General features: G+C 38.5%; 2 protein-coding genes and 1 long non-coding RNA gene across 4 annotated transcripts in view; all 3 read right to left on the reverse strand.

The window, feature by feature from the left end:
• LOC102236289 (E3 ubiquitin-protein ligase NEURL1-like) overlaps positions 1 to 13481 on the reverse strand; it is a 35288-nt gene extending 21807 nt beyond the window's left edge. Inside the window, exons 1-4 of one of the 2 annotated variants that reach the window (XM_023327731.1) lie at positions 13294 to 13481; positions 13045 to 13163; positions 6006 to 6247; positions 3565 to 3886 (exon numbers count right to left, since the gene is read on the reverse strand). In XM_023327731.1, the coding sequence (XP_023183499.1) occupies positions 3565 to 3886; positions 6006 to 6247; positions 13045 to 13078 (598 nt within the window). In that variant the 5' untranslated portion in view covers positions 13079 to 13163; positions 13294 to 13481. Of the gene's footprint in view, positions 1 to 3564; positions 3887 to 6005; positions 6248 to 13044 lie in introns of both variants that reach the window. The other variant, XM_005814733.2, reaches the window with a different exon arrangement.
• A 7551-nt stretch (positions 13482 to 21032) lies between these two features.
• LOC111606756 lies at positions 21033 to 21631 on the reverse strand. Its single transcript, XR_002752231.1, has 3 exons — positions 21484 to 21631; positions 21288 to 21400; positions 21033 to 21215 (listed from the first exon to the last, which is right to left on the reverse strand). It is a non-coding gene; the product is annotated as an uncharacterized LOC111606756 (long non-coding RNA).
• A 1455-nt stretch (positions 21632 to 23086) lies between these two features.
• Positions 23087 to 24570, reverse strand: LOC111606506 (piggyBac transposable element-derived protein 3-like). Its single transcript, XM_023327102.1, has 2 exons — positions 24236 to 24570; positions 23087 to 24127 (listed from the first exon to the last, which is right to left on the reverse strand). The coding sequence occupies exons 1-2, from the start codon at positions 24426 to 24428 to the stop codon at positions 23649 to 23651; spliced, it is 672 nt and encodes a 223-aa protein (XP_023182870.1). The 5' UTR covers positions 24429 to 24570; the 3' UTR covers positions 23087 to 23648.
• Between the last annotated feature and the right edge of the window lie 1936 nt (positions 24571 to 26506).

Raw genomic sequence — 26506 nt, forward strand, 5'->3', positions numbered from 1 at the left:
TTTAAGGCTACATTAACCATTATAAGTACACTGAAACTGTGTGGGAAACAATTGTCTTTCTGTGTTAATCTGGCAGAGTACTCTCATAAAATTCTCCCACTGGAGCAGAGGAAGACTCTTGGAGATAAGTATACTTTTCTGCCTGAGCAGAATTGCTGGAAGCTGCTTTAATAGACTTAAACCTCTTAAAGAACATTAAACCACTTACTCAGCAGTACATATAGCCAAAATCAACAGGCTTGTCTCACCGCAAATGTTGCCTTTTTTTTTTTACTGTCTTGCACATTTATCTTAAAAGCCAAATCAAGGTCACACAGTCAAGTCATTCTGTGCTCCCCTGCCTTTTTCACATCTCCACGCTCCATTTGGAACTAAAGAAAAAGTAACAAACTGCCAGAAATCTACAATTTCTACCTTGGCCGCTTGTCTGATAATGAGCCAACAACAGGTGAAATTTGGCTGAGTCTATCCGCTGTTGCAGCTTACATTTCAGACTCTAGTGCAAGCATCATTAGAAATCATAAAGCAATCTGTCGTTAAGTGAAAATACGTGCTGGTTTGCAAAACCCGACTTTGACATGTCCACCAGTATTTCAGAGGATAAGTGTTTGCCGAACAGGCGCCAACTCCTAGGACAGTGCTGGGCTCTTTGAGATACGAAAGTGGCGAGTAGTGACGCTCTTAGAATATAAAGAAAAGCTAATAGCCAATTGATCTTTAAACTGAGGAGCTAAGCTTCTCAGCTTATCCCATCATTGTGCAGATAAAGGCGATTAATGTGGGAAAATCAGTATTGAAACAACAGGATTTGCCTGTGAATGATGGCCTCATTCACAGGCAGGCTGAATAAAGTATATTCTTGAGAAACTTCTGACTGAACTGTAAAAAATGGAAATAAAATTTTCAAGTAATAGCTAAGGGTGTAATTAGGTTTAGAGGCACAAAAGCCTATAATTAGACCATTTGAGAGTTAATGGGATCAACATAAACGAAGGTTTTAAAATCATGCAATACTATATCATCTCATTAGTGAGCTTAATGTATGCCTGTAATGTAGGGGTGTGCATGAATGGGAGTTGTTTCTCAATCTAAACAAGGCGTCTACAACTCCAATGCCAAAGAGCTGATCTCCTGTGTGTTTCTGATATTTGACTTGTTCAACACAACTGAAATGAAGAAAATGAATGGTTGATTTTCAGGCCTCTGCCGAACTTGACAACATACTGAAGTTGTAATTCAGGGATACTCTAGATGTGTTGGAGCAGGAATGTATCTAGGAGATCAGATTTTAAGGAGCAAAGTTGGATGAAGGCAATTAATTTAGGCATAACAGTGTAGAAAACAAAAGGACTAAAACTTTTGGCAACACTCACATGGATACTACACAGAGTGGAACCTCAAGTTAAACTGGAAAACAAAAAACATAAACTGTTTTGCTACACTTAAGGGTGTAATGAGATCTCGCGGTCATGTTTTTTTCTTGCCAAAGGGAAGTCTGTCTCAGGAATTGCTGTCTAGTTGATCACTTGGTGTGATTTTGTCTAATGAAATTGGTCTAAGCTTTTATTATAAGCACTATATGTAGGTGTGCGCTTTAAGCTTAATGATTTTTTTTTCCATTTCTGCTTAAGACTCATAGTTTGAAGTAAGAATGAATGTAGTTTTTAAGTAGTGTTGACTGTTCATCGAGTTGCCTGACAACATTGGGTCAAATGACGGCGCATCTTTAAAGAGGTTGGACTTTCCAGGACAGGAGATGGAAATTTTATTTATTTATTTATTTTTACCCCTCCAGGGGGTCTTTTTGTGGGCTCTAGTGTCCCTTATATGATAGTAGGCTGACAGGAAACGGGGAAGGAGAGGGGGGAAGACATGCAGCAAATGTCGTCGGGTCCAGGAGTCGAACCCGCGACGGCCGCGTCGAGGACTCAAGGCCTCCAAATACGGGTCGCGCTAACCACTACGCCACCACGGCACGCCCCAGGAGGAGATGGAAATTTAACAAGAATTTCCCTTGAAGTGGGAATTCCAACTGGGAAACTTGGAAATCACCGATCAGCCCTGGAGGCCGTATATGCCTGTGCACATGTCTACTAGGTCCAAAAAATAAATCAACAGATTGACTACTAAAAAAGCTTCAAAGTTGGCAAATGTCCCTTATGTCAGGTTTTTAAAAACACTACATTTCTCAAGACCAGTATTTAAAATACTTAAGACTACTGGAAGCAGAATTGAATTGATAAACACTAAACAGAAATTATTTAAAACTCAGTTTAAGTTGCTTTGACACCCACAAAATGCTCTTAAACTCTCTTCTTCTTCTTCTTCATTCCCACGCACCCAATATCGCCTCAGGTTGTAAGAAGGAAGTACACCCCTAATTATGGTACATCATTTGGTGACAAGACATGTCTTTTATATATACGCCTGATAATCACTAAGAGTGAGACATTCCAGCAGTCTGACTTTGTTCCAAAAAGCATGGCATACATGTCACAACATGACATCATGTCTTTTCTCGACTGTCTTCTTGGAAGAATACACTGCTCTTGTTCTTCTGCAACAGCTTTGGGCTGGGCAGCACCATGAGGCCAGTGAACCCCAGATAGTGGCACTCCAGCAGCAGATACCAAACAGCCCGTCATGAGACAGCATGCTTCACGCCGTCAACCACACTGCAAGAAATGAGGTTAAACAGCACTATCGCACAATCCTGGAGCCTCTTCTATTTTTATTAGTGGTGCTGACAGAGCCTTAACTTTAAAGAGAAGCAGTGGCATTTTTGGGAAGGATTTAAAATAATTACAGATGCATCCTGAGGGGATTATGATTATCTTTATTTTTGCCTAGTTTTGAATTATTCATAGAAAATAGCGATATTTTCAATGTATGTTATAAACACATCTAAATCTATAGCTAGGACACACTTAAGGAGGTTTGGTGTAGTGAACAACTGCTGTTAATAATTGAGAAGGACCTGTTTGCCTTTAATTTCTTTGATGTAATGACCCTTTAAACGGCACTTGTTAGAATAGATTTTAAACATTCAGAAATTCCTCCCTCAGGGAAATTGCTCTGAAACCAACAACCGTGGCAACTAAACAGTCTACCTTATCTCCCACCATCTTTTTCCATTGGGTCATTTTGGTGGTGTGGGAAAAAAAAAAAAAAACCTGTGTGGTTTAATGTATCATCTTTTAATCTCTTAAGTTAACCCCCCCCAAAAAACAACAAAAAAAAAAACGTGAGGTGTGGAAAACAATTCCAGAGGTAGCAGAGGTTTATAGCTGTGCTATCATGGAAGTGAGGATGAAGAGGGACTATGGGCTAAATTCTTCCTGATCTTCAGTAGGATCGTGTACAGGGTAATATTTGTACACAACAGACTGTAGCTCTGTATGATAGAAACAATACCCTATACATGTTTAAGGTATCACAAGAAAAACACAAATGTCTTCTTTGTTTTCATTTTACATATAAACAAAGGGTCAAAAAGAAAAAAAAAGACAGTACAAACTGGGACATTTGCCATAAAAAATAGGTGAGTCTAAATATATGACTTACCAAGCAGTTGGACTCCTCTGGTTAGGCCATAGACATCGATGAGAGCCCAAACGGGTTCAGCAACATGGACACCACTGAAGAACAGCATGGGGTTGGAGTTGTTGATACGGTAAAACACTCTGCCCTTCTTATCAACCCAGAAAGATATGACATTCCCCTCATTAGATAGTTCCTCTGGCAAGGCTTTTGCCCAGAAGCCACTCTGGGAGACGAGGTCAGGGCAGGCGTACTTGGGCAAGCTGTCTGGATTTATCCGTGACGGGTCTTTAGACGTGAAGCCCAGACGCAGCGCTCCGCTCCAGCAGCACTGCTTCTTAGTTATCTGGAGAGTGGATAGCGTCGGATTAACAGCCACTCAAATGATGATGAATCAATATTACCCAAGGTGCTCAGCAGTTAATTTACTTGAATCAAATTATAATATCTAGACAATTTCACACACATCATTTCTAATTACAACCACAATTAAAGGTACAATCACCCACTAATTTAATTTAATTTAATCAGTCTTACTTCCACAAAGAGAAGGGAGCTTGTTTACTGTCTCTGTGAAAGTTGTGAGCTCTGCACTTAGGCATCTGTGTGACTGATTGATGAAAATAAATCCTACATGGCATGTTTACATTTTGTGACGTAGTGTTGGAAACGTTTCAATGATTCATTTTGTCTCATCCATTCTGGAAATACACACTGTGGTTTTATGGGACCTGCTGACATTGTCAACACATAAGCAAAATAAAGCCTAATTTGGTGAAATTTGGCTTTAATTTGTTAATGTAGTGAAACTACTCTTTTATGTAAAATTATGCAAACCACTGGAGTAGTGTGTTTTAAATCCCCAGATTCATTTTTTTAATGTTCGAGTAGCTTTATTTCTTAAAATTAACTTCTCAGAGACTGAAAGCAAACGATTGTAGTTGCGATGTGAAAGTAATCAACAGTTCTAAAGTGGTTTTAAATAAACTCCTCTTCCGTTCTGTCCCTTCCAGCCATATTTAGGATTTATTAAATATTTCTGCCATTGTGTATCACAGCAGTCACCGGGTGTGCACAACTTGTCACCTGGTAGGAAAACCAGTGCACCTGGTAGGCATGGTTGCAGATTTTCAGTGTAAACAAATTTTTTTCATGTTCCAATGTAAAATATTATAAATAATGCATGAGATCAATGTCAACAAAATATGGTAAATTACTATTCAAGCATTAGTTTTAGTGATCCCTAGTTTATCACTGCACATTTACATTGTCAGTGATTGTGTAATAAACTCTGATTACTCTGATAGGTTGTCTCTGTCATCTGTTGTCTTTCTTGCCAACAAACGCTTTGCTCTCCGTCCAAGGGAAAAATTCCCTCCTATGCTGGTTTTAGAAATGGACCACAGTGCCAGTGAGAAACAGCATCAGTGCAGACAGAACAGATCTTGGATGAAAACTATAGGCAGAGGCTGCTGGAGGATAAACTGACCACTTTTCCTCACTTTGCTACTCTCTTCTTCTACTGCTCTCCAATTTGCATTATATGGCTTTATTTCGACTGGTAACTTTAAGTTTTCTATTAGTTTTTTTTCCACCATGGAAGCTACACCTTATCTGGTGTTCTGGTTGGCTGTGTTGCCTTCTTGGAGGAGGGCATCAGCTGAGCTAATATCAACTAATCGTTCTCCATCTCTTGCTATTAGCTTTTTACTTTCATGAACTTGGAAAATAATCCTACATCAGTTCTCTTTCTTTTTGTGCATCTGTTTTGTCTTCTCAAACCCCCAGTTGCCATATGTATGTTTCTGTCTGAATTTTAATGTTTTTGTGCAATTCTTTTATTTTGCCATAGTTTTGCCTAAAATCCTCTCATTACTGGCCGGTCTGGTCAAATGGTTCGTAAGCCGTTGACTTGTCCTATTGGTTGAAAGAGATTTATGTATCCATCCCTTGCGCCAAGCCACAAGCATTGCTTAAAACAACATATGTGTTTCAAACCTACTGAGACTGGTTACATTGGTATGTTTATCACCTGCAAACGATTTTTGTCTTATTTTGACTCACTATTTACTTAGAATGTACGGCTCAGGATAGCGGGGTTCCTCATATGGCAGTGCTTGCCCTGCTCTCTCGCGTTTGAGACATAGATGGCCTGATAGGTGAAGTGGAAACTTGTTTTAAGCTGCCGCTGCTTTGGCCCACACAAGAACAGCACAGAGAGAAAACAGAGAAAATCAAAACAGGAGAGCAAAGACTGGAGATGAAGAAAAGGCGGAGAATAACAAGTTCATGCTTGTTGAATGAGTTGGAGATTAGAAGAATTTGTTTTTAAATCATAATCGGAATTACCAGTTTTCTGAATAATTTGTGTAGAAACTATATGACACTACATGACATAGTAAAGATATCGTAGTCTCTTCTGACTGGCATGCAAAACCATGCACAATTATTAGAAACACATTTACCTTCAGCCGAACTTGCTCGTAAACAGCAATGGGTCTGTTGCTGAAGGTAATGGCGTTGCAGAAGCTGGCCTGTCTCTTGACGGTTCTCTGTGACAGGTCCATAATAATCTGTGAGCCTTTGGTGCTAGGGTGGAACTGCAGAGGGAAGGAGGACAAATTTCCACATGGTTGGATAGGCGGGTAGCGCTTCGGCTTGTGGTGGAATCGGTGGGGTGCTGCAGGAAATGGTCCATTTAGAGAGTCTACAAAGAGAAGGAAAAGTTTAGTCAACAGGTGGGGAGGCACAAAAGCTCCCTACAAGCATGGTTTGAAGCAAAACAGCCAAACGTTAGATTAGAATATTGAATTATAGACTTTCCCCGCACACCATTTCACATTAATAAAAACTGACAGCTGCTGTCACATGTCATCTTCTCTGAGAAAATGTCAGCTCATGCAACATCCGGCTTGGTAAAAAGACTTTACTTTTAAATCATTGACTGATTTGTAAAGGTGCACAATTACAGATTTTCAGTATGTAGCTATGCAAAGCAGATACATACATAAAACTAACTTTAACAGGTGTAATAGCAGAAGGGAAGGTGCTTCTATAAGGTACTGACACAGTAAAATGTGTGTTACACTTTTGTAACACACAAAAACACACAAAAAAATGTTAATTGTAAAAAAAAAAAAAAAAAATATATATATATATATATATATATATATATATATACAGCTCTGGAAAAAATTAAGAGCCCACTGCACTGAACCACGTTGAAAATCTCATGGTTTTTCCACCAACTTTTGATTTCTGAACTCTTCCTGAGTTAAAACTTTAGTATTATTGTTTCTAAATGAATATGCATCTTTTTTGTTATTTTGATCATTTCTCATTTTCTGCAAATAAATACAAAATTTTTGCTTGGAATTCTGGAGGCATGTTGTCAGTAGCTCATAGAATAAAAGAACAACGTTCATTTTACTCAAACATACACCTATGAAAAGTAAAATCAGAGAAACAGATCAATTTAAGTGGTCTCTTAATTTTTTTTCAGAGCTGTATATCCTTTCTCTTCCACCTATGAAGTGAAAAAGGAAGGTATGAATACTTTTCCAGTGAACTGTAGTTAAGCACAGGCTACCTGCTTTACCAAGCAGGATACAAAAAATAGAAACCTCTCTTATTTAAAACATTTTCTTGTGGTTTGTTGGGCAAAGTAAAGCAAACTGGTACCCAGTGAATCATATTATGCATCAGACTTTTGGGAATTTTTTCCCCCCCATGTGAAAATGTGAATAACTGTTTCCAGCCTGACGTTCATATTTTAAAGAGGTTCCCACAGATAAAGGATTTGCTCAAAGGCATAAAAAGGCTATTTTCACAGAGATTTGCTTTCATTATATCACCTCTCCCCTTTCTTGTTTCCACATTCCTTTTAAAAACGCAACACCAAGGCCATGTGGTTTAGCGGAGGAGGTGTTTTCTCACAGACTTGAGGCTCTCGTTAATTGTCAAGCAGAAATGTTTTTGATTCAACTGGAACAAAAATAAGTACCATATTTCTTCTTTTAATTTGATTAGACTCAGTTTATCTGCCACAATCCTTCAGTTGTTTCTGCCTGTCACGCTTAAAGGTTTTTAAAAATATGACAAAACTCTTGACGATCTGCCAAGGTTGGAGATGAATAATTTAAACCTAATTAACACCTCTTCACACTTGGGAACAGATTGCATTTTCACACCTAAACTTGACAAACTGTGGAGGAGCTGCTTGTGTTCATCTATGAGAGGAGAAAATATCCACTGCAGCTATTCTTACTTCGCCATGGTTGACTTTGTAAGGTTAAAGCCAGAGAATATACATGTGACCATCGCTTCCCGCCTCAGGTCAATTCTATTAGTAAAGGTATGACTTGACAGAAGCAAAAAGGCAAACAAAAAAACAGTTAGGATAAGCTGAATAAGGCCGGAAAGTGAGAGTTTCTGTCAACGCATTTCTGCAGAGTCTATTCAAATCACAATGGAGTGAAACTCTGCCAAGGGTTCTGGGTTCAGAGCAGTCTATTTGTTAAACTCTTTGCGAGCTCTTGTCATTGCAGAACAATGCAGGATTATGCTTTGTGCACAGCAGTGGTCTTAAATGAAGTCATAACAAATCTCCAACCATATTGTAGTCATGATGTCAAGTCAGACGTGATGTCTTGAGGAAAACACAATAGGTCTGTGGTGTTCCCAGTCAATAACAAAGCCCAAGACAAAATGGAGCGTTTCCTGTGAGATCTCAGAGCAGAAACATCTCAGTTCCCTGCAGATAGTGTGCAGCTTTACCCTAAACTATCTAATCACAGAAGACTGTCTTATCCCTATTTCAATGTATTATTTCTACAATGTGGTGAAAAGGTATTTGGCTTATAATGCATTTATTTTGTTTTTGCTTTTGTGCCACAGTTAAATGTTTCAGATAATTAAAGTCAGACAAAGATAACCAGAGTAAATATAAAAAGCTGATTTTAAATATGGATTTTGTTTATTGACAGAACAAAGGTTTGCAGCCCAAAGCGGTGTCCCATGTAAAAACAAAATTACTTTCCTTGTTGTTCATTCGTGAATTAACCGATTAACCACATTTTTTTCAGCTTCACTAGCACCATCTGGGCCTGATTACTAGCAGAAATGTACAGTCAGGGAAGGTTATGAGTAGAGCTTGTGTGACAACACCAGAGTGTCTGAAAGAACTACATCATGTCCAGATATTAAGCTCTTTCTGAGGGATTGCGATTGCATCGAACCACAATGAGAGGCATTACTCTGAAGCAAAGAACATATGGAATCAGAGTGAACCTTCACAACCAAACCTACACTGGGAGTGCATTGATGATTCATCCAAAAGATCACAACAAACCCAGAAGAGCATCTACAGCGCTGCAGGCCTCACTTGTGATTGATATATTCAACAATAAGTAAGGGACGAGGCAATGATGGCAACAAGATTTGTTTCAAAGTAAAACAAACAAAAAAAAAACTGCTGACAGAAAAAATACACTTTCTCACATTTTTCCAAAACACATTTAAATGACTAAGATTTTGAGGAAGGTGTTTTGTATCTGTATTCCTTATGATATTAAGCTAACAGACACCATCCTAAATGGTGTTGTTACTGTGATACTCTAGGGCTTCAGGACCTGGAAAACTTCCAATAATTGAAGAAACCGTGAATCTTGTCCCCCAGCAGCAAACCCTGAAGGATTTTGTCCAACCACCCATACTTATTCATAGTCAAAGCTTGGATAATTCAGGTGTAGTGGTATGACTTCAAACAGGCTGTTATGCTTGAAAGCTCTCCATTATAATGGAATATAACCAATTCCGGAAAGAAGATTGGACCAGCTTTTGGAAATTAGATATTGCAATTTTATTGCCAAGAGTGACACATGTAGTTATTGAACTGAGGTAATAATTATTTTTTTAATATTGACCCAGGTTGGTATATATAGAATTTGTTTTATTTGTACTATATTTTCTATTTATTTTAGCCAGTTTTAGTTGATATTAACATCAAAACATACAGTAAAAGAAATCAAATACAGAGGTTTTGCTAAATGAAATTACTTTTTCCTCATGGACAGTTTCCTGGACTCTAAACATCTAGCAGATAATAAAAAGTTAAATAAAATATCGCAAAATACATGTTTTTTCAAAGCAAACTGAGTCTAAGAAGAAATGCAACTCGACAAGGTAAACAATAACAAGAACATTGGCATGATGGTTGAAACATGCCATGTCGAAGATGAGATAAAAAGCCAGAAGATGGATAAAGTCACACACAGGATGACTGCCTCTGCTGTCATGAATTGAAGCAGACAGTACAGAGACAGTAAGCAGGTTTAGTGTGTGGGATTTGGCCTTCTGCTCTCTGTACATTTTATTCCAAGGCTGGAGATCTTTAAAGAAGCCTGAGTAAATGTTCTAGCACGGTCTGACGTTAGTATCGCGGCCCACTAGACAAACATTGGAAGGAATGCACGAGAGCCAGAAGGCATGTATATTTTTTACTTTTTGCAAACACATCATAGCTCGAGGGCTTCTTCCAAAGAGGTGGGCAAGTGTGATACTTAAACCTTAAGGAGGCCTGTGAAGTTATCATTTTGTAGACATGTATAGAAATCCTCAGAGATGTGGAAGAATACTGGCTTTCTCAACTAAATAATTTCACGCACCAACAAGAATCTGTGTGAATTAACCAAGTAACACAAATGTTCTGATGCAAAGACAAATTTCACAACACTCTATTGGAAGAGTGTACACAGTTAACATTCGTCGGTAATGCATTTTGGCCAAAAGATATAAATAATCTTCTTTTTGAGTTGTGCTAAATTGCTAAGCTAAAGAGGGAGCCACTGACATGAGAGTCACTTTTTTTGGTTTGAGTTGTTGCCATGGTTGTAGCTGTTCACCTCATCAGTCATGACTCAAGATTATGTTGTATAAAGGCTCCGACATACTTGATCCGAACAGTTGGCATGCAGTGACGTGGTTGCGGACCGCTCACATTCACACACACCTTTCATAAAATGGTGAAGACCTGCAGGGGGACACTCTCCTGCTTCATTGTACGTCACGTCCTGACTCGCGTATATTGAAACAGAGGAATCATATCCTCCATTTTGCTTTTATGAAACAATCACGAAACAAGCGTGACACTTTTCTGCAGGCAAACTCTGTTACATTTTCCATCCAGGAGTTATTAACCATTTGCAAGTCTTATAAATATAGCAATTATTTAGTGAACAATTGTACAAATTTCCATAATTCCTCACTGCGTTGGTTGTCGTCAGAAGTATTCATATCTCCTTTAGAGAGAGGGGAAAAAGAATAGTTTAAGACAAATATCAACATTGATGTCTGAGTGTTTTTCCGCATTAAACACTGCCGCAACTAACTTCTGCCAATCACACAACACTTCGCGAAGAGCTCTGTCGAAATAGTTCAACCAGGTTCTGGTGTCGAGTTCGGCAGGCGGATATCCTTCTGCAAAGAAAATGACACAATGTCTTTCTGAGTCAGTGTCTTCTCTGTGTGCCCATATGACTTCTGTCCACCTTCTTGCCTTTGTCCAGAAACATGCATGCTACATAAACTGCTATTTTCCTCCAATGGTCATACTTTTAGGACCAACAAATAACAGAGAATATTTGTCTCTAGGTATTGAGATTCTCTTTTTAAAGTATGTGAGCAGGATAAAAAAAATGTGCAAATTTACAAGGTAGTGTGACTTCACCATGGGGTGCTTCTTGAAAACAAAGTATAAAGGGGCCCTTCATTTATTCATTTACACAAACATTTTGTGTAGACTGACTCCATGTTATGCTAAAACAAAACTGTAAAGCAGGAGAAAATAAACATTTTGGCACTACTAGGGAGAAATGAGACATACAAAAACAACTTGGTTTTCTTATCTTAAGGTTGTGATAGTGTACAAAAAATCAATGCCTTTAATCTAGTTTCTGTGATCTGATATATATTTCATTAAACACAAAAAAGTTGAGTCAAGTTCCTGTCGAGTCAACAAAATGGCTCATGGCAATAGTAACATGATAAAAACTTAAATTTGGCTTTGGTTATTAAGACCAAAGAACTTTAGAAGTTTAACAGTCAGGTGAAGTCTGAACAAAAGTCCACAGCCTAGACTTATTTAATAGGTGGATAAACAGTAGAACACTCAAAACAATAGAAACAAAAGTAAAAGTGAACACTTGAATTGTCAAGTCTTGAGAGCGGATCCACCTGTTAGCATTTTTTAAAACAGAAAGCAACAGATGTTGCTGCACAAGAAAGCAATTTTTTAAGCATCTTATCTGACGAAGACATCCAAACCGTTTAAAAACAAAACATGGAAAAAATGAAAACATTTCGCAAGATGATATGGGCTAAAAAACCCCCAACATTTTTCTTTGTTAATGTCCTTGTGCATAAATTGTGCGTATTATTAAATGATTTTCCACACCTCAATGTCACATTTTGACAGCTGAACAACAACCAAACCGTTTCTGTTTTCCCAAATGAGTAGAAAAGTAGAGATGACAGAGTTCTTGTCATGAAGCCAGTTATTTATTTATTTTTATTGATTTATTTTTTGTCAAAACAGTATCCTTGTCTGCTATTGTATTGTTACTTCAACAACAGGAAAGAAAGAGTTGGTCCATGTCCAGCTACTCTACTGGGAATGTACCTTGTTACAGGCCCAGTCTGGTTGTCAGGTAACATAATGACACAGTCATAGTCACCTTTGAGGCCTTAAATTCAGAAACCTGGGACCAACAATTAAAAAAAACAACAACTGCTGAACATAGACTCAGTTACCATTAATAAGGACTTAGATATATCCTTGATCAATGGTGATGTTTTCTGTATGTTGACATTTTATCTATAACTTCAAAAATAAACTTAATTTGATTAAAATTACCCATGCAAATAACCTAAAATACATCTTTCATTACATGATTTAATATCTTGAAAACTGTAACAGTTATCTACATTTGGAGCCTGATTTAATTCCAATATGTTGCATTTTCTGAATATTCATAGTGAAAACACCTTAACCAACATATCTTCAATGAAAAATCAGCTTTATTCACTAACTACGTATTAAATGTGGAAGTCACGGTTAAAACTAGCGCTATATGCTAATGGTATTCAGGAGAACAGGAAAAATTACTTCAAATCCTCCTGGATTTGAAGTAATTTAGCAACTTGAATCTGTTGTGTTTAGTAGCTCATATCCAAAACTTTCAAAAAGAAAATGAAACTATCCACATTGGCTTCACAGTTAATGCTGCAAAACACTACTATAATGTACAAAACATTTTTTTTAATCATTCCAAACCATGCCACTAATCCAAACGCGGCTAAAACTTGCCCTTTGAATACTTTGACTTTATTTCAGACTGACAGAAACGCCTACAAATTTCACGCACTCTGTTCTGAGGCGCGCTTCAAAACCCAAGTGTGTGATCCATTAATGAATGCCTCTTGCACCGTGATGCGAGATGTCCTTACCGTAGAAGGTATTTCTGGTGATCTGACCTCCCATGACTGGATGCAAGGTGTTTTCACCCTCTCTGCGAGCTGGATCCACGATCCTTAGTCAGGAGCGCGTCCTCAGCTGCGACATAATACTGACAACACACACACACACACACACACACACACAAAAGCAGATAAAAAAAGCCCCCCGGAGAGAAGGAGAGGTTGAGCGCAACGACTGTCCAAAGCCTCATCGATATTAAGCAGCAGGCAGAGACTCACAGATCTGGAGCGCTGTGTCTCAGTCTCTGTGAACGGATCACGCTGAAATTAACATAGAAGGTGGTAGTGGAGGTGGAGCTTCCCAGGGTTGTTAACGCTGTAGACACCAGCGGTCCAAGAGTTGTCGCTCTGCTTCTATTGCATGCAATCTGCTGGAGCAAACTGAAAGTAGAGCTGCAGCAAACATCCTACACATTTTGTGAGCCTTCGGTTTCACTCCGCGACCCATCTTGTGCTTCACTGTGAAATGTGTTTTCTTTCGCACCTGTTGAGTCTCCTGTGTAGTACTTGCTCCACTGCTCACACTTGTTTTCAAGTAATCAAGTACATTTTAATGAGGGTGATGGGGTTTTATGTGAAATGGATTGTTTGAGCTTTAGCGTTACTCCCTCATCAAAAATATACCTGGAGTGTTGCTGTGATTCTTGCATGCATTTTTTTTCCAAGGAATTTTGTGCATTTTTCAAGCCTTCCTCACTCAGCTCCACCAGACTAGCAGCAGCAGCAATCAGCAAACACCTGCTGGTACTGCTAATCTGCTGAGCTCATACAAACTACTTCTCAAAGTTCTTAAGAATGGTTGCAAACGGCATAATGGAGGAGAATTGTTGTAATGATGTGATGAAGGCAGAATGTTGGAAAGAGCCGAGGCCCAATTTCGAGGCGTCAAATTGCAAAGTCAAATTTCTTTTGAGTCCTCTTTGATATATACAACATTTTTATAACAACTGGAGGTAACAGCATTACTTAATTGTGCTATGAAATGTTACTATGTGCCTGGAAAATGCAGAATATTGCCCTTTCAAAATTGTGTTCAAAATTATCTTCTAACTACAGTTATCAAGATATGTGTACAGGGCCCTGTATCAGGTTGAAACTCAAACCTTGCACCCACAGGACAAAAAAAATCGTTAACAAAAGGTTTAATATTCTGAATGAGAAATTAGACGTTGTCATTATTCATACTATCCCAGTTGTTGTACATGTTTGTGGGCAGGAAGGTTTTCCTGCCCGTCAGTATTATGGTGAATCTGAAGCCGCCTCTGGCCGAAGACACTCTGTTGTTATATGGACAGTCATATGAGACGATGCGCTGGGTCATCTGTAATTGTCTTCATTTTGTAAAACATCCCCTATCATCTCCAAAGGCTCCACACTGGCTCTGTTTGGGCCAAAACACACCTGTTTCTGCTACCCCCCCACCCCTGATAAGATCTTATAGAGTTGTGTGCAACACTGTACAAAAAAACAAACAAAAACTCGCCTGCATCCTCTTTTGCTGTTGATAAACTGAATGTTCTACTTCCAAAGCAAGAAAAAGCTCAGAAATGCCTCATATAATATGGGAATACTATAGATTATGGATGAATTATTATACAAGATTATGTCATTCTCCCATATATGATGTAGAATCACAGATGTCCTGGAAAACTGGTTAGTCCAATTGCATTGTGGGTCTAACCCAGGCTGATATTCACTGTCTTTGCTGAGGCCCAATTTGAACAAGACATCGTCTTAAAAAGTGACATTTTTTACTTATGCTTCTGGGTTGAACAGTACAAATTATTTTGCCCACTGGATATCCAGTTTTTGTTTTGGAGGGCTGAACTGTTTTTTTTGTTTTTATTTTTTTATTATCCAGTCAGTGTTTGCAGTCAAAAACAGAAATCTTCTATATTCAACAGCCTTTTTTCTGATTCTAAGATTCTAAATTTGATTCATATGAACCCATTTTGGCTGATCCTGCATTTGGACTACAATCTCTTTTTTTCTGTTTTTAAGTAATCCAAATTAGCTTGAACAGCCTTGCTTTGGTAGTGCTACTTTTCAACACATGTTCTTCAATTTTCACTTGAAGCAAAGATAGCAACTTGTTGCACAGTTGCCCCTGAAGTGTTGCTTTCGTGGCATCCAGTTGGGCACTTCCTCTGCAGTGGGGCACCTCTCGCAATCTGCTTTGTCGCCTAAGCGTCAACATAACTGGTATTGGCAGCCAGGCCTGTAGACACTGTATTGGCTTGATAGCATGGGCCATACTCGTGATGTTTATACAAACTGATTGCGGTTGACTCGCTTGTCTGTAAGCAATTTTCGAATAGGGTAAGCCCATATGACTGCGGGTTTTTCCTCCAGCAGCTTGAATTGTGATTTTTAGTAGAAAGCGGCGACACTGGGTTTGATTAGTTATGAGAAACTCGGATAAATTAAAAGCACCAGAGCAAAAGGTGTTAACTAAACTCTTTAGAATTTATAGCATGGACCCTGTAGCCATCGCAGTCAGACCTAATCAAGTATGACATGCCACCTGATCACTGGGCTGTCAGAAACTGACGGACTGCTCAGGAATAAGAGAAGAAGTGTCATTCATAGCGAAATGATGAAACATGATCCCTTGTGTCCCACAGTCAAAACAAAGCTACAGATCATGTATTGAGAAAAATAGCTTAATTGCATTATGGTTACAAAATATCTACAATAAAATGGAAGATGCTTTTTGGACAAATGTGGACTTGATATGTCCTTATCTGTCACTGGGGCGACATTAGTTTCGTTATTTGAAATTGGAGTTGCACATTGACACAACAGAGTGTCACTGGTTAGATTATGAGTATTTTTTTATTAGAAGTCTTACTGATCAAATTTTAATTACTATGAGTGGACTTCCTGATAGTGGGTAATATAATTTGTAGTCTAATAAGTCTTTCTACATAATTATTGAGCTGTGCATGTGCATATTATTGTAGATTCACTTAGATAATCCCTGGGGAAAGTCTACACGTTTGAGTCAAATGTGGTTCAAAAATATATTTTTATTAAACCAAGATGTTTGTTTCTGATAGGAAATTAAATTTCAATAGATACTTAAACAGCAGAAAAGGAATATAAATTTAGAAGAAAACGATAATTTTACCAAAATCATTTGGAGTTTAGTTAAGAACAGGATGTTAAATTATCTATACAATTCTCACCAATCAATGGAAAAATCTTTATCGTTAGTACAGCAATAAAATTCTTCTGCTAATTGCTAACCAGCTTTTTCATTCTTCCAGTGATTTTTGCTCTTTGAGGTTAGGAGGCCTTCACCATCACTCTAATATTTATCTAATTCTCTGTCAGGTCGAAGTCAGGACTCTTGGTGTGCCGCTGCATAAAATCAATATTTCTTCCTGGTAGAATAAACACATGGGTAAATTTAAAAGATTTCTTCACATATACATATGCCTGTGCCCTAAGTAATGTTGTGCTTAACTGTAAAAAAAAAAGACCTAAAGGAATCTATGTGGAAGGTGCATGGCAGCCATGGCAGTCTGTCTAGGATGATGTCCCCCAGAGGTCTGTCTCAGAGAAATCTTCATTTTGTCAATCAAAATGTCTGTAGCAAGAAATTTATGCAAAGCCAGCGAATAAGTGAGGTAACCTTTACCCTTACTGGATGTAGTTGCTATTTTGAATTTGTTCACTTTGCATTTTTGTTTATTTGTTTAAGTTAGTGAGTTGTATTCCCACTGTTGTCATTTCTGCTTCTTGTAACCGAGTTAAAAAATCTATATCTCTAATTTAGTTACTAGTCTTGCAGTAATCTTTTTTTTTGTTATTTGTTTTGGAGCTATTGTCTTAAATCTTTGATATATAAAACTGTGCCATAGAGACTGTTTCTTCCCCCCCTCCCACTCCCTTCTGTTTACATTTGCATGTGTTAGCTATCATTTTAAATCTTTTTGTCATATTTTGGTAAACAGAATTGCTAAGTGGTCATTAGCATATATACATTTTTAATCTGCAGATCACTGAGGCATTTTTTTTCTGCCCAAGTAGTCATTTCCATGTCTTTGAAGTTGTTTTCTTATCATTGCTTTATCTACTCACTCTGTACTTGTTTTGATTATTTTATCTTTACAGTTTTTCAGGTTATGAGTGTTTTTGCTTGTTTATAGATGGAATCCATTGTTGTTCCCGTGTTGTGGTCACTTTCTCTTCATAACCTTATTTTTAAAAAATGTCTTTCCTTAATTTGTGACCCAGTTAATCATAATTTTAAGCTAAAATGATTCCTGTTACCATTGTTTTTTTGCAGTAGCATTTGAAAACCTTCACTTAGGGGCAATATATAATATGCATATTTTTATATACCCTGAGAGGAAGGATTGACACCTCCTCCCACAGAATATTATTTGTAGATGGGCGCCTGGCAGGCAGCAGCTGCCTGGTGGGTTGTGCTGGCGTGGAGCCTGCCTGGACATCTTGACAGCTTTGGTTCGAGACAGCCGTCGCACTCTTGTTCTCTTCCTGGATGAACCATATTGAACAAAAACACCATTCAACTCTAAGTTTGGATTCAGGCCCAGGAACCATGTGCAAAATATTACAAAGCAACACAAGAGCATCATATGATCCTCAACTGGGGGATGTCAGCAGAAAAAAAAAAGTAGCTCCACCCAACAGGCATGTATGTGAGGGTGAAATCAAGTTGTTACATATCATTGGGAAGCAACTATGACATGTAAAACATCTGATTATTAGAGGCTCTCTTAAGGCACTCACGTCCTTGATCTGACGGGACCTGAATCCAGTTTATTTATTGGCAGAATACGTCAAAAGATTTTATTAGTATTGTAACCACAAATGTTGGAGAACGGCCAAAATATGCAGGCAAATATGCAGACAAACAAACAGATCTTCAGTGACTATAAATAAAATAAGCCCGAAACATCAAACTTTTGCTGCTTGTATTTGTTTTTTCAACCCTGATGACTTACATTCCACAAGTGAGCTTCATTAGATTCGATCATATCCCACTGATTCATCTTTTCTCCCCCTGAAGGTTCATTTGTGATCTAAAACAAATACAATCATAACTTGGTTTGGATTTCAAACTTTCAGGTGCATACAGATATCCAGACACTTTGGGTTTTGAGGGTCTTGACTGTGGTTAGAATATGCATTAATCCCTGGAGAACTTTGTATTAATTTATAAATAAAACAGTCATCTTAAAGGATACTTAAAAATGAAAAGTCCACACCCTTAAATGATGTCCCAGTAAAAATAATAATGCAGAACCCAGCTGCATTAGGTATTGGACAGTCTGTTCTTTCCTGCAGCAAACTGTATCTTTCTATAGACAGGATATTCTCCAGGGGTTTATAATAAATATGTTTGTAAAGGATCAAAGTGTGCATTATAATAAATGCCCAAAAGCACATTCTTACTTAAACTTTCTGGTCTAAACAAATTATTTCCACATTACTGGTTAACTTCTATGGAGATAATATAAAAAAAATGTTTTACTGCTAACACAAATTAGGAATGCCTTTATTGGCTAATATAGCCTTTTTTGGGGGGAATGTTCTGCATCAGACAGGTGAGAGGTACAAACATCAGCAAACAGGCTCAACTGTACAAATCTGCTCCATAGTGATTGAAGTTTTTCTATTTTTAGTACAGTGCCCTGACAACATATTCATATCCCTTAAACATTTTCCACACTGCAGTCATAAACTAAAAAACTCAAAAATATCGCCATGCATTTGTATGTGACACCTTTGTGCTGCAAGAGTATGGTGCTCACTACTGCACAACCTTCCAGCCCTACGAAAAGAGTCTGCAGAATTATTGCATATTGTTTTGGACAGTGAATGTGTGCAGCCGTCAAGATTATAAATAAACAGGTACGAATGTTTGGGAGATTTTATTGGATCCTCTAAGAGATGGCCTTTTATCACTTTTATTACTGTAGGGAATTCAGATGATTACAATTGATCCTCCTCCAGAGAGAATAAAAATCCACCTTGTGGGGAAAATATATAAATAACAACGAGTGGCTCAAACTGTATCGTGTCTGTGTTCTGAAGGGTGAAGTATTCTGATATTTGGTCTGGGGTTTTTTTTCACTCAATTCTGAAACAAACAAGAAAATGAAAATCCAGCAGAACAAATTGTGGTCCGACCCAGAAATTATGCACATTAAATTGACAATTAATATGATGGGAGGTCTCAGACGGCATTTCAGAGGAGCAGAGTGTTAAGTAATTAGTGGAGAGCTTGTTTTCCGGCATCCACAAATTTGTGTTTCAGTTGTTGCTGAAATCAAACAGCATTTATTCAATGGGTGTTCTCTTCTGCTCAGTTTCTGCTCCTTTTGAAGCAGTTTGTTGTTTTAAAATAGCATCCAGATTTACTCAGCAAGGAGGGATTTATCAAGGTGTACTAACAACCCTAAACCAATTAAAATCCCATTCTAAATACATTGTAAAACAAGAATTTGTTGTAAAACAGTCAGAAAAAAGATTCTGATTTATCCAAGAAACCCAGTCCTGCTACAGTTTGTGAACCTTTGGTAATGTAATGCAGAGCACCTGTTTATAGTCTTTCCACCATTGTTAGTTCTTTAATGTCAACAGTTTAAACATTTGCTAATATTGGCCCTCTATAGCTTTGCAGGAGCAGAGGATGAGAGCAAACATGTTTGAAAGATAAATGACGCAAAGAGTAAACCAGCAATAATTAAAACAACTTTATAATGAAATACAATACTTAGAATTAGTAAATATTTTGTGTAGTCCTTCCAACTTTGGCTTAATTAAATTCCTTTGCATTACTACACAGTGATGTAATGACAGTGGAAGACATAGTACAAGCAGTTTGTTTCTTGCAGGTCACGGCCACTAAAGTGATCTCTCATGGCTTTGCTCGTCTAAAGCATATGGAGCGTTGGGCGTCTTCCAAAGGTGCACTGTAAAAAAAAACGGCCTCATTTTACGGTAAAAAACTGGCAGCTGAGTTGCCAGAAGTTTACCGTCTTTATACGGTAAAAGTCTGGCAACCAAAACTGCCAGTTTTTTACCGTATTTCTAAAATACGGTAAAATTCTGGCAACCAAAGCTGCCAGTTTTTTACCGTATTTCTAAAATACGGTAAAATTCTGGCAACCACAGCTGCCAGTTTTTTACCGTATTTGCTAAATGCAGGATTTTACCGTATTTTTGAAATACGGTAAAATTCTGGCAACCACAGCTGCCAGTTTTTTACCGTATTTGCTAAATGCAGGATTTTACCGTATTTTTAAAATACGGTAAAATTCTGGCAACCACAGCTGCCAGTTTGTCACCGTATTTTGTAAATGCAGGATTTTACCGTATTTTTAATATACGGTAAATTTCTGGCAACCACAGCTGCCAGTTTGTCACCGTATTTTGTAAATGCAGGATTTTACCGTAATTTTAATATACGGTAAAATTCTGGCAACCACAGCTGCCAGTTTTTCACCGTATTTTGTACATGCAGGATTTTACCGTATTTTTAATATACGGTAAAATACCGTACTTCCTAAAATATTTTAAAAAAAATAAAATGTGGTTTTGCCGTAGTAAATACGGTCATGCTGACTGAGGCATAATATCTACATGAGTGAAAAACACATCCAGACTGTATGATATATTGACATTTTATTGTAAACCCTCCCCCCCAAAAAAAACTTATGGTAAATTACTGGTCTCTGTTCCTACCAGAATTTTACCATACAAATTATAGTACAACAACCAAGGAAGTGTAACTTGTCAAGCATTTCTATACAGAAAGTTATAAAGAAAATAATTTCTAATTAAACAAAAATACAGATTACGAGTAATCCACTTAAAGAAACAATTTCTATTTAAAAAGTCAAGTTAAAAAAAGAACTGATTCTATTTTATGTCCAGTTTCCTCACGGTATTACTGAGATCTGGAAAACAAAAACAAAACAAACAGTATGTGTCCACATAAGAGATAACATATTGTAGAAGACAAAATGGTGATAAAAGGATTCTTGTTCTGGGTTGAGAGTCACAAGTCGCTGAGATCAGACGTTGCTCAGGATGGTTGTAGTCTTCCCAGTCACAGGTTGAAATTGAGACTCGCATGTTGTCAATCGGGTGTTTCCTCTCTGCTGGAAAACAAAAAGAAAAAGTTAGAAAGATGCACTACATGAACATCTTATTCGCTTAAATGTTTGTTTCACCTTTGTTGACTTGCATATGGACACAGGTACTTCAACCAGGTGGTGTGATCATTTCTGACTGAAAATTCAGTAGTTAAACCTTTGTTTGTTGTCAACAGGTGTGATCCTCTGGTCTGCAACCAGACAAAATACACAAACAAAAAACAAATAAAAACAAATATAACTGTTTTAGGCAATTTATGAAATAGATACTCACCATTTATCTGAGTCTCATGAAGGCCAATAGGCTGTCTTCAACCATTTATGTAAGTTACATTTCCTGCAAGCTAGCAGAAACAAAGCTGTAAATGTGAACACTTTTCATACAGGCAAACAAATTGATACAGCTGAGACAATTTATGCTAGGTTAGTTTTTCTCAGTCACTTTTGGTGCATTTCTCGAGTCATTGTTGGCATTTACAAAACAGTAAGCGCATTTCTCAAAACAATTTGTAGAAACAGGAAAAATAGCATTTGTTTGCTTTCAAAATCCTTAGTTCAGCTCTTAAAATCCTGTCTGTTAACATATCAGTGACTCAAAATAATAAGTTATAGTCTCTCTATGTACAGATAAGACAGTCAAATCGATTAGTCATGAGAAGAGACTACAAAAGGATCATTTACGCCAGTGTTTCTCAACCCTGGTCCTCAACGCCCCCCTGCTCTGCATGTTTTAGATGTGCCTCTACTCCAGAACAGCTGATTCAAATGATTGGATGACAATCAAGTACTGCAGAAGCTTGTTAATCATCCAGAGATACAATTCAGGTGTGTGGCAGAAGGGAAATACCTAAACCTGCAGGACAGGGTGACGCTGAAGACCAGGATTGAGAAACACTGATTTACGCTTTTGCTATAATTTATTCATGGACCATGCCATGGTGATTCAGAAAGAAAAAGACAGAAATGCAGAGAACAAAAAAAGTAGAAAAGGAGCCACAGGACAATCTCCTCAAGGAAAACTGTACAGTGCTGTAGAAATTACATTACATTTTAATTTCCATAGTCACTTTGTTCCTTAACTCCACTGAGGAATCTTTTTTCCTCAGTGGGGTTAAGGAATGAACAGTAGGGTGGGAGGACCTCCATCAGCATCATGTTGTGGGTCTCAGCCATGTCCTGATGTTGGACTGATGGAAACTGGCAGATGTCCTCAGCCTCTTCTGACTCTTCTTCTGCTTTCCTCCCAACTATTTCCTCCTCAGCCTCACTCCTCTTCTTCTCTCTGGCTGTTCACTCTGCCCAGATACTTGTTCATCAGTTCTCAGACATGTAACATTGTGTTGTGTTCTGACTATATAGAGCATAATGTTGCCAACTGATGGTTCACAAGATGCACCTCCAATCTGTTTCAGAAAACTGGTTGATCGTTGGTTGAGCTAATGGTTCATACACTGACCTGTTAGAGAAACTCAGGACTCACTTGGGAGCAATTTACCAATTCAGGACAGATTTAGAAAATAATAGAATATAAATTAATTAATATATGATTCACATTATGACAACTTTAAGACTTATGCATGTTAAGACTTACACAATGAACTGATGCTATTTTGGAAGTTGAGAATTCAACACAGACACGTTGTTGTCCTGTTGTCCTCATTTTCTGTATACACCCTTTATCCTCCGGGTCAAAATGACCCGTCTTCAATAAACCCCCAATATAAGCAGCTTAATTGAATTTTAAACACCAAATTCTATCTTGTATATTGTCACTCACCACAAAATGTGTGAATACTTGACTTTTCCCTCTCCACTTGAATTTCTATAGCTTAAGAAAAAAAATGTGCAAAATGAGTTTCGAATGCATTTTTATTCATCACAGTGACTAATTTTCTTTTACTTTTCTCCAGTGAACAAGAGGATGTACAATACAAAAATATGAAAAATAACATAACCCATTCAACTAATTGGCACATGTAGGGCAGTATGCAAGTGCACAGCCTTTGCAGATATATTTCTTACACCTGCAGCACACAGTATGTGTTTTACAGTCTGAGGGCAGAACTGACATCTCTTCCTCTTACTTGGCTTAGCTGAGGAAGTGGCTGTGGTAGATGGATCCTCAGGTTGATCAGGAGCTGCTGCACTCTGAATAGCTTTCACAACTGCTGCTGAGGCTTCTGTGTGGGGGACATGCTTCCTTCTTTCAATGAGTGGAGTTACAAGTGCCTTTCCTAGCTGCTCCAGGAACACCCTCTTCTTGTTGTGCTTATGAGACATCCAGGTTGGGTTGATCTCTATCCAAATCACAAAGGCATTGTAGGAGGACACATCAATGATGTTGTGGAAGATGACCAGGGGCCAGCGGGCAGTCATTCTTCTGCAGCTATATGCTCCAATCACCTTATCTAGGTTGTCCACACCTCCTTTGTTTCGGTTTTATTCCAGGATGATGATTGGCTTCCTGTCCTCACGGTCACTAATGTCGCCGTCTTTGTGCAGTGTGCTCAGAAGAACTACATTCTTGTTTTTCTTTGGGAGGTAGGAAACTAGAGTGGTGGTGGGTGTGAAGGCAAACTTTGAGGAGAAGACCTCTCTCTCCTTTGACCCAAGCAGTGCAGGTGGGAGCTCAGGCTTGTTCTTTTGAACTGTACCAACCATGGTGATCTTCCTCTTCAGGAGCTGCTGTCCGAGTTCATAAGAGTTGAAGAAATTGTCACATGTCACATTGTGACCCCTCAGTCCCTCTGTCACATCAAGCACAACTCGCAACCCCTGGTTCTTCTCTGGGCATCCACTGGTTGACTTCCCAGTATAGACTTGCATTTTCCAAGCATAGCTTGATTCAGAAGCCACCCATGACTTGATCCCATATTTTGCTGGCTTGCTGGGCATATACTGCCGGAAAGGACAACAACCTTTGGACAAAAGACATTAGCATCAGTGATTAGTATCAGTGTCACAGAAAACAGTCAAAGAAATCAATAGTGAAAATCACTTTTATTACAAATATGAAAACAGATTACCTCTAAATGGAACCAGTTGCTCATCCACTGTTACATCAGGCTCTGGATTGTAGAGGTAGGGCAACCGCTCCACCCACTTGTCCCATACCTCTCTTATGGCTGCAAGTTTGTCTGTCATACGTCTTGCTGGTCTTGATTCACGGTCATCAAATCGCATCAGTCTTGAGTAGGTGTGAAAGAGTTTGACTGGCATTGTGGCTCGGAAAATTGGCCTTCCACTCTCTGCTCACTTCTGCTACTGATTGATCTGAGACACAACTAAAACTTTGTAACATTTTATGGTTTGTAAATAACTCTGTGACCTTGATTTCAACTCCATTTGCCTCACGGGTCATTTTGACCTGAAGACCATCTTTGTACCTTTTTTTGTACAGCTTACATGGAAATGAGAATAAAAGCAACACTGAACTTTTTCTATTGTCTGGGCCAATCTAGGAAAAGTCTTAAAATCTCAAGTTAAAAAAATTACATTTAGGGGATTGTTTGGGGGGGGGGGGGTTTAACACAGTGGCGGGTCATTTTGACCCGAGGACAACAGGAGGGTTAACATATTTTGATCAAGACGATAAAAGCAAATTACAATTATAAAAGCATAGAAGTGTACATAACCAGCTACATGATGTACAAAAGCAAAACTTGCAAAACTAATTTTTTTGATGTGCAGAAGTGACACAGTAATTTGAAGATTGAACAGGTAGTTTTAAGAATTTCAATTCTGTTCTGAGAGATGCACCCAAACTGAGAAAAGCTGTAAAATATTAATATTTAAATTCTCTTATCTTCAAATCCTTCAACTGTCATGGACCCAGTGACTTTAGTGCAAGTATTTTGGGTGTGAGAGTCAAGAGGTCAAAGGAAAATATTAAATAATATCTCTGATGCCAAGCTTTATACTTCTAAGTATTACCAAAGTATTGAAACAAAAGCTAACATGTTCTTCAGAGATTTAACTTGCATGCATGAACATTTCACACTCAAAGTAATTCAAATTAATTATTGAACCAAACTTGGAAAAAGTTGCTTCTGCCATTAACAATAACTTTAAGCACATGTAGTCTGAAGTAGACCAGAAATATAATCTATGCAGCCGTTCCTACAGAAACATTAATGGAAGTGTTGCATCTGTGAAGATTAAATGTTCCATATAGTAAAAATATCTAGCTGCAGTGCATGTACATAAACAGCATGGCTCAGAAACTACACATTTCTTTGTCAGTTGGTTAAAGTTAGCTAACTTCAGTTGAAACCGTGAAAGGGACTCACCTGTGATGTGTTGCCCTTCTCCTCCTGAACGTGCAAAAATAGCAGAAATTTGATTTCAAAGACAGTAGCAGCATCTTGACAAGGACCAGGCCTACTGGGCTCTCAGCACCCTAGTTAGCAACCTTAGTTAGCACAGTGACTTTACTGTGTTGAGTTCAGGACACCACTACAGGAACAGAGTTAAAAGAATCTTGCTGCTGATGCTGAAGGATCAGCAGCAATGCAAACTAGATAATTATTTGTTTACATGACAAATAACAGTCTCCATTACTGTAAACCCTACTATTTATCACAATTACAAAATGAAAAACTCTCTAGACCAGGGGTCCCCAAACTACGGCCTGCGTCATTTGGTCTGGCAATGCCGGATCTGGCCCCGCCTCCTCATACCAGAGAGCATTCAGTGTATTTTTCATATATTGTATTTTCTGGTTTGTGGATTTCTCTTCAACCACCAGGGGGCTCTTGAGCAGATGTTAAACTAACTTTCCCTCAAATATATACTAGTCAGTCCCAGTCACCGTTTCACTCACGGTTTTTTCCATTTCCATTCTGGGTAAAAATCTATCTAAAAGCGACCGCGAATGTGTCGTAGTCAGCAACCCCCCCCCCCCCCCCCCCCCCCCCCCCCCCCCCCCCCCCCCCCCCCCCCCCCCCCCCCCCCCCCCCCCCCCCCCCCCCCCCCCCCCCCCCCCCCCCCCGTCGACAGTTTCAAAGACAGAACAGCCCCCCCCCCCCCCCCCCGCCGACAATAAGTTTCTAAGGTATCTTTCTCCAAAAACTAAGACCGGCCCCCGAGCAGAGAAAGGAACAGCTATGTGGCCCTCGCAGGAAAAAGTTTGGGGACCCCTGCTCTAGACTATTCTCTACTAATAGCACAATATTCAAAACCAAGTGTGGGATTTGTGAAACTTCAATGATGGGTGACTTTACAACTTGTATGATTTTGGATAACACTAGAATTGTTCTTTATTGAAGTTTCACAAATCAGATAAAGGTTTTACAAAT

This window comes from Xiphophorus maculatus, chromosome 22 (assembly GCF_002775205.1).
Source record: "Xiphophorus maculatus strain JP 163 A chromosome 22, X_maculatus-5.0-male, whole genome shotgun sequence".
NCBI lineage: Eukaryota > Metazoa > Chordata > Actinopteri > Cyprinodontiformes > Poeciliidae > Xiphophorus > Xiphophorus maculatus.

What these genes read in the sequence shown, in the direction of transcription:
- LOC111606506 (XM_023327102.1), bottom strand. Translation starts at nt 24,428, where the DNA reads ATGCCAGTCAAACTCTTTCACACCTACTCAAGACTGATGCGATTTGAT. An exon ending in GCAACTGGTTCCATTTAGAG is followed by an intron (nt 24,128 to 24,235) that starts GTAATCTGTTTT and finishes TTTTGTCCAAAG; the next exon opens with GTTGTTGTCCTTTCCGGCAG.